Source organism: Equus przewalskii, chromosome 20, assembly GCF_037783145.1.
Source record: "Equus przewalskii isolate Varuska chromosome 20, EquPr2, whole genome shotgun sequence".
Classification (NCBI taxonomy): domain Eukaryota; kingdom Metazoa; phylum Chordata; class Mammalia; order Perissodactyla; family Equidae; genus Equus; species Equus przewalskii.
In genome coordinates, this window is record NC_091850.1 from 23915983 (window position 1) to 23924660 (window position 8678).

General features: G+C 44.7%; 1 protein-coding gene across 2 annotated transcripts in view; it reads right to left on the minus strand.

Annotated features, from left to right (window-relative positions):
• GHR (growth hormone receptor) overlaps positions 1–8100 on the minus strand; it is a 245081-nt gene extending 236981 nt beyond the window's left edge. The window contains exon 1 of one of the 2 annotated variants that reach the window (XM_070587653.1): positions 7590–8100. In XM_070587653.1, coding sequence (XP_070443754.1) covers positions 7590–7770 — 181 coding nt within the window. In that variant the 5' untranslated portion in view covers positions 7771–8100. Of the gene's footprint in view, positions 1–6835; positions 7391–7589 lie in introns of those variants that run through there. The other variant, XM_070587655.1, reaches the window with a different exon arrangement.
• Positions 8101–8678: the final 578 nt, after the last annotated feature.

Sequence of the window (8678 nt, forward strand, 5' to 3'; positions counted from 1 at the left end):
TGTCTTTGATTTTTCACAGTGATCCCAAAAATACCACTAACTTGGCCAAACTTACATCCTGTAGGCTAATAAAAAAATCTTATTTATTCAGCATGTTTTCCCAAATAGTTTTCAAAGTACTTTTCAGATGACATCATTAATTCTCACGTACCCTATATATGTACTGTAAGGAATAAATAAAAATACCAAACTTTATAGGACAAAAGCAAAGAGAATTAAAATTTCAGGCTCCGTGATGAGGGGTATACCAAGAGCTGGCAAACTGCATATATCTTGCAAGTCCTACTGAGTTCTACAGAAAAATTCGAACATGTCTCCATCTTGCTTCAAATACTAAGAACTTCTAGACATTTCCAAGGCCCTGAAAAGGATCCACCTTGGAAAAGTGGTCATCAGTTTGACTGCCATCATTAATCTGAGAATAATAACCAAATTTGCATTATGAGTTTAGATCCTAATTACGACCAGGATCCTACCCACATCTCTTTGCCCCCAACTCTCCAAATACTTCTTGTCAACACTTCAATTTCTCTCTGTGTCTTATTACATACTAAGGTCATCAATAAAATATTTACTGAACATCTATTCTATGACAAGCAAAGCATTGTTTTGCCAATGTCTCTAAGAGAAATAAAATGCTACACTGACCGCTAATACTAAGAAATCATTCCTTTTCATTCTTGCTCCTCTGTATTTAATCTTTCTGATCAACTAGGTATAAAAATGTTGTCTTTTCTTCTTTCATCATCATCTTGCCCAGGAATTCTGGTATCTTCCTTTACCCCTAGGGGACGAAGCCACTGTGGAGGCTCTGTCATCAGAACTCTTTTTCACAACTTACCACTCACATATGCTTTGGTAAACTATTCTTCTCTTCCCTTTACCAAACTGAAATTTTCTGGGCTAATAACATAGTTTGAAGGTGTCCAGAGAAGCAGTTGAGAGTGTGATTTAAGATCATATGACACGATACTGACCAAGGACAAAGGCTGCTTTCCTGACCAATAGCAATCAAAATTGGAAGCCTGACCAAGGTTTCTCACCAACCATCATCAAGCTTGAGATGAACTATTTACTACATCACTTATTCACCTTTTGTTTCAATAAGCACAGGGAGAAAACTGTGAATGACTCTGTTTTGTAATGGTCACACTCTACTTTTTTTGATATGGCAACTCAAACATAAAAAAGACAGACATGATGCTCATTATGATAAAGTATATACTTTAAGCAAGAAAAAAATAGTTTTCCTTTGGACCAATGACTGCATCTTATGTGTAATATCCTGGATACTAAAGGAACAGAGGGGTATGCCCCTTTTAAGTTTTTTAAATTATATACTACTTTAAGTGTTTCATTTTATAAACAACGGAGGCAACAATCTAGGAGTTACGACAGCGTATGTCTAGCATAACAGGCTATTCACTACAGATAAAGACACAAAAGCACCTGTTCAATTTGCAAACCCTCGGTGTTCGAACACTGACTAAGGGCTTTATCAGGGTATTCTCCAGCACCTGTGTGGAATCTCCCCGAAGTGCACTTCTTCCCTGGTACCCTTTTCACTTAGAAGCCCAGCCAGCCATCGGTAGCCTTACAAGCCCAGCTAGCTATTGGTAGACTTGTTTATACTTAAACAAATCTGCAGTCTAAGAAGTATAATTCATTGGGATTATAATGATATTATTCTAAAGAAAACAGATTGAAGTCTAATCAATAACCAAAGAAGCAAGCCCTAATCAAAGCAGTAAACACATCCGGAAGTTTTAAGGACTTTGGTGAAGAAATTATCTACTGATTTTGGAATGGTGTATTTGAAGGTAAGCTTAGATGCTAATTAAAAACACACAGCCCAACAATTTCTGACAAAATCACTGCCTTCTTATGAATCATTATTAAGTAAAATTGGTGCCTGAGCTAAGGCTTCATTGACCTATATTAAAAGGTAGTGGGAAGCACTGAAGAAAGAAGTTGAGGGTAAACAATGATCCTCTCTGTCATCCTTCTTTTAAGAATCTGGTACTCATCATGGACCTTTCTTTAGCTCTAAGCAAAAACAACAACAACAAAAGAAAAGAAAATTGTTTCAGAAAGACTGTCTGCATCAGACCAGGATGAGCTGGTGTTGTTTTAGAACGGGAACCGGAACTACACTTGTGATTACATTTTATCTGTTTTACATAATTGATTAAAAAACTTGATGAGGGAATAAAATAAGCAAACACTATTTCTTAATGCTTATGTTCAAAATAGTTGTATATTGTTAAATAGGTGATATAAATTATAGCTCAACTGTCCAAAGCATTCCACATTAATTCAACTAACACTTCCCATACCTGCTGTGTTTATAGCATTCAACAAAGAGTGGGAAAAACATAAAAATTAATAAAAATTTATTTCCTGTTCTTGAGGAATGCACAGCCTAGCAAGGAAGATAGACACATAAAAAGTAGACCTGAAAGTAAAAATGAATGAAATAGGTATTCTCAGAGAGGTTTAAGCAAAGGGCCAAAGGAGCTGAGAGAAGAGAGAAATCCAATAATTAAATGGATTCAAATCAAAGCCTTGAAAAGAACCCTAAGAGGTCATCTTGTTTGCTCCTCTGTTGTTGTCTATTTGTTTTTAACATGTAAGAAATGCAAAGCCAGGAATGTTAAGTAGTTTGCAAAAATTACAAAGCCCATTAGAGGAAGAACTTAGAGGGGACCCAGGTTTCCTGACACCTAGTTTAGTCTTATTTTATATCATGCCATCCTAACTTGGGGATTTCTTATATCAAAAAAGAACTTTGGTTTGGAAATCACATGTTTAAGTACTCGTCAGCAAAGAAGCAAATGGAATATGGATGGAGACCATAACGCAAGGGGATGCGTGGGGAATCTTACTACAAACACAGACACACACATGAACATACACACGTGTGCACACATGTCAATCCACACACATGCACATGAGGGGAAAAGCATGGACAATTTCATCTAAGAGCACAAGACTGTCACTGGCCCCTTGTCCTGGCGAGGGGCTTCTGATAGGCCCAGATGTCACAGGTTGCTTTTCTCTCTTTGCCAAGAAAAATAGTCATTTCTTTCACATCCAGACTTGCTGAAAAGAAAACATTGTCATCATCATCAACCATAAACATTTCTTGCAGGAAGACAGAAGATTCTCAGCTGTGGCAGATTGTCAGCTGGTGGCAGGGGAAACTCATAATTTAGATGGGAAGCCCCAGACAGATACACAAAAGAAGAATCAATCATACCAGGTAGGAGTCTAATGCAGAGTATGCGCCAGAAACGCTACAGAGGTTATGTGGAAACACCTCAGCCCTGGGCAGTAGACATAATTTTCGCAGAGGAGAAAAGCGAGTGTAAGAGGAGCTAATGTGCATGGCAGGGCTAAAGCTCAGAGTCAAACTGCGGTCCAATGGACCCCAAAGCACTGGCCATTGAACCACACCCTTTCCCCCTGTATATACCAGCCTCGCTTCCTTCCTCCAAGAAGGCTAGGATTTGGTAAGTGAGGAGCATCAGAGCCTTTGTCCTACTTGGATCCAGACACGTAACAGACACGCTAACCTCCCTTAGTACTGAAGCCACAAAATACCTGCTTCAGACTTCCCTGCAGCATTAGCAAACTATTTGCCTCCCAAGGAAGAGTAGGTTGTTGACTCAGTCATGTCCTGTACGTACAGCTTAAATGCCAGTTGCCTGAGGAAACATTTCTGTCTGATGTAGTACTTTCGCCTCATTTAGGGCCAGATGGCATACTCCCTGGACTTGGACAGAACAAGCCTTCCATAAATGCCTCATTGCTAGTACTGACTCATGCTCTCGGAAGCGGACTCAATAGGTCCATGGAAAGAATACCTTGTAGTCCCTACCTGCCTATAACACGCAGCTTCAATTTCCTTGTCTTCAGAACACTCCGCATCTGCTATTTCTGGGGGATGGTATTCCTTGAGAAGAAGAAATTAAGTAGCTATCTTCATTGCATGTAGAAGTCTATATACCTGCGCAGTGTTACAACTTCCATTGATTTATAGGAAGTTCAGGCAGGAAAAAAATGCTTGAAATTCTTATCATAATGTTTTGACTATGGCTGATTAATAATCTGAAAAGAATGAGTTGTTATCTTGTTTACAGGTTTGAAATTAGTGAACAGTGTAATGGGATGGCTAAAATATGAATATTAAGCTGCCTTAATAGATATAGAAAGTCCAGAACTAAGGATTCCATATCTGCGTTTTAGATGACATATATTAGGAAGGAAGGTAAGAACACAGAATCTAAGGCATTCTGGTCAGGGCAGAGAAGGGTGGAACCCCACAGTGGGTGAGGAACAGCTGCAAGAATAGGCAAAAAGGAATTTTGGAAGAAGCAGCATAATGTTTGTTTTCAAATACAGCACATAAAGGGAAGAGAGATTAGACTTATTGTTTGTGGCTCCAGCAACTGGATGGTAGGCCAATGGACGAAAGAAAATGTTGATTCAGTATAAGCCAGAAATTTCTAAAAATGAATCTTCCATAACGAACTGGCCCACAAGGAAGCAAAATTTCCATCTGATTATGCCCAAGAAGGGGTGGGCCTGCCCATTCATAGGGAGGGATACTGAAGCGGAAGTTCATGCACGTGATACAGAATTACTTCTAAAGTTGGTTATCATACTAATCAACCATTTTATTGGGCACATTATTTACGTTATACTGTTCCAGGTTGAAAAAAATCACTTGCCCAAAAGGCATCCTGTATTGCCTTGTTTACACAATTGGCAGAGGGCTGACTCCAGCCTTACTAAACTTCAGCTGTTAACAATTCAGTTTTCAGGGACTCATTAGGTGATTTGAATATTCATATTAGAGATTACCTTCATATTAGAGATTAGATTCATAGAGACTATGGGGTTTTCTCTTTTAAGAAGAAAAAGTGACGGGTGTATGGACATGTGAACACACTAAGAAATAGAAGTTAATTTAATTATTGACATAGTTTAAAAAAACTTTGTTTTCAATAAAGTAAATCCAGTCTCCATAGTTGTGCAATTTACCAGTGGAATGACCAGAGAAGCTTAATCTTCAGGTCAGCAGATTTAAAAAATATAGCCCACGCCTTATTTTCTAAGCTAAACAATTTGCTGTGCCACATTCTCACTGTATCACTCAGATTTATCTTTACATTAACAATGCTTATCAGCAGATAGCCAAAAAGGCTCGCCAAGTTGGACTGACTTCAAGATTTGTTTCCATGCTGGGGTGCTTCATGTGCTTGGCAGAAGCAGGCTGCAACTGAGGCTCTATTTATTAGCTTATATAAACATTATGTCCTGAGCTAACAAAATACTCTACATGACAATCCCATAGGTTACTAAGCACCGTAAACATCTGTTAGCACAGCCACCAGAGATAGCACAGAGGAGGCATCCAGTGGCCATTTTTAAGTGGTTTATGATATGGAGTCTGCTGTTTAAAGACCAGTCATCAGAGACACAGCCCCAAACTCTGCGTAGAACAAATATTTGCAAGGCAAAGTTATGCTCAGCTTGAAAACAAAAAACGCACTCGAGTCATGACTTTGTTATTACATTTATAGACTTGCATTTCACACTTTTGCCCATTAAGTGTTGGCTTTCCATGGCATTCAGAAGACCAAAACTATAATTTCACTGTGATATATTTACTCCAAAAGAAAAGCTGAATGTTGACTCATCAACTTTCCTTGGACAACTTTCTACAAGGGTAGAAGAAGGAGATGAGGGCTGGGACACGCTTAGGTTATAAACGATGTTTTCCAAGGGTCTCTGTGCTAAAACACATCCTTCCAGCTCCATGTAAAGCGCATCTGAAGAGAAAGCATAAATATCTGGAGACCCCTTGAAATCTAATCTGGGAACACTGAGCTTTGGTTTTCTTAAAAGGAAACAGAATCCCCAATCACCCAAAAAGATGGAACCAACAACCCTGTCTACTGAATCATTTTACTTCCTTTCTATTGAGCATTTTAATTTCTGGAAATGTTTCAATACTGGTGACCTCCAAGGTCTATAACTTGGCACCCCCAGAGCAAAGGACTTCTAGCATGACCCAGGTGGAAACTAGCCTAGAACACCAGTTGCTCAGGGCACAGAGTTGTCACAACATTTGTGAGGAAAGGTGAGTGCCTTCACAGGCACACACGCCAGGGAATCTAAAGGTAAACACCCCAGAGAACATCTAGTCTTGGACTGTGGACAGGAGTACCCCAGGAATCTCAGATCCGCAGCTCCAACTTGGGTCTAGATCGCCAGAGTTCTGTACCCACACATATACCCATCTCCTAGAACCCTTGTCCTCCTATGCAGGTCTCCCGAGAGCTCTAGAAACCTCCACTACCAGCCCTCAGCCCCTCGAAGACGAAGGGTTTTAGCATTTTAAAGTCCGTGGAACTTAAACCCTATGCAAGAACTCCTGCGACTTCCCAACCCTCTGGCCTCCCCTTACCTTTCCCTGTCCCTTCCAAGGTCTCCTGTTGGCATAAACAGGCAGGCGGCACCTCTCTGGCCTCCCTCCCCCCGCCCTCCCGCCCCGCACACCCTACTGACTCGGGAGCCGACACGCCTCCCCAGAAGCACACACGCTCGCAGACACACAGGCGCGCACGTACACCCATTCAGCACACACACGACGCACTAGGCCACCAACTCCCGCAGCCTGGCCCCTGCAGGCGTCCCCCCTTGGCTTATATATAAAGCACTTGCCCCAAAATAAACTTCCCCACGCACCCGCAAGTGGGTGACCCTGTCCAGCACCCTCTGCGCGCCGCCAGCGCCCTCTCCCCAGACACGCGGCTACCCCACTCACCCGCAGCTCTCATGCCTCGGGCAGTTCTGTCAAAACTTTGAGCCTGGTTGATTTCATAACCACGCGTGTGTCCAGGGCTGAGGGAGCTGGGCTCTCCACGATTTCCACCCACCCCAGCTCATAGGGACTGGTGGCGGTGACTGTACTGACTCCAGCTCCGCGGGTGCCAATGCGCGGCTTCAGCCCGCACACAGGCGCAAAGGGCGGTGCGCTTTGGGGAGGAGCGCGTGGTGTCGACGCGCACAGCCAGACGACCTCCTTTCTCCTCCGGTCGCGCCGCCGGAGACCTCTCCCCGCTCAGCAGCGGCAGCCTCAGCAGTTCTGCCCCAGCCCGGCTGACGATGTCAAACACAAACAGTCGCAAAACTTTTCGACTTCAACAAAACTGTCTTCAGAGGAAGCCCCTCTAGGTACCGCAAACACTAGTTGGAGCAGGCGCCAGTGTGGGATGGTTCGTCTGTCGCCCCCAACTCCCTGACGCCCCCCATCAACTTCCAGACACAGATACACACACACACACACACGTCCACAGCGTGCATCGGGTTACAACAACCCACCAGCAGAAAACAACTTCTCCGTGAGGAGGAAGGGAGTACAGCCAACCCCCAAGTCGCCCGCAAAAAGAATTATACGTGTAAATACATAAGACAGATCCCCATTTCCACAAACAACTGGCGTCCCAGGGTCCACTCCCAGGCCCCCTGGCACAACAGGGAGAATGTAAGAGCCCGACTCCCGGAGCCCCCTCCAGTACCTCCAAGCCTCGCTGCCGGAGAGAGAGCGCGGGTTCGCACCCGCGCTGTGGCCGAGGGCGCGGGGCCTCCGGGGTCCCCGCCGCCGCCTCGGCTCAGCAGCAGCCGCCGCCACCGCCGCTGCAGCAGCCGCCGCTGCCAGCCGCCGCCGCCGCCGCTCCCTAGACCGCCTCCTCTTCCCATGGCTGCGCCCTGCTTGGCAGCTCGCGGGCTGTCAGGCTCGGGGAGGGGGAAGGGGGCGGGGTGAAACGGGAAGGGAGGACGGGAGGGGAGGGGTGGGAAACAGCGGCCGCGGTTCACCAAGGGTCACGCCGGGCCCGGCCTGCGGTCCCCCGGACCCAGGCTGCCGAAGCGACGGGAAGAGGGAGTTCAGGGCGGCCGGTTCGAGAGCCGCTGCGGTGGCGCCGAGCGGCAACCTCCTGGCCACGCATTCCGAGGAGCTGGGATGAAGCGTTCCCCTGCGAGGAGTTGGAGTTGGTGCGTGTCACTCTCATCTGGGCTGCGCGGCTCCTCCTAGAGGAAAATATTGGTAGTTGCAGGACACTTCCTTCCTCTCCGCCCACCACTGTTCCCAAAAAGAAGGCAGGACCTAAAAGAGCCTAAGTGCAGTCAACAAATTCCAAGGAAAGCTTACAGAAAAGTCAGCTATCTGCAGGAATGGGGAAAAAAACGAGCAAGCTAGCTGGGAAAGCGTCAACCAAACATTGCTTCTCTCCACCTGCAACCATTTTCCAAACTTCTGCTCACTGGGGCCTGGTGAAAAGATAGTTAAAAGTAGGAAGGATTTTATTTTAGAGGTTAGAAACCGAAGCAGAGAGAAGTAATTTACCAAGGAGACAAGGCATGTTAGAAGAAAGATATATCCAGAAGTCAGAGCACAGGGCTGCAGGGTGTCCAGACACAGGCCTCAGCCTGAGGTCTGTCCTTGTGTGTGACCTAGGGAAGGCACTGGACATAACTCATCTGTCAAATACAGGGCTGCCGGCCTCATTCCACTGAAGGGAAAAGTGAGAGGAGAAGTTGTCAGAGTGTTTCAGAAAGTTAATGTTGTTGTGCATAAGCATGTCATTTTGTAAAACTGCTAGTCACCA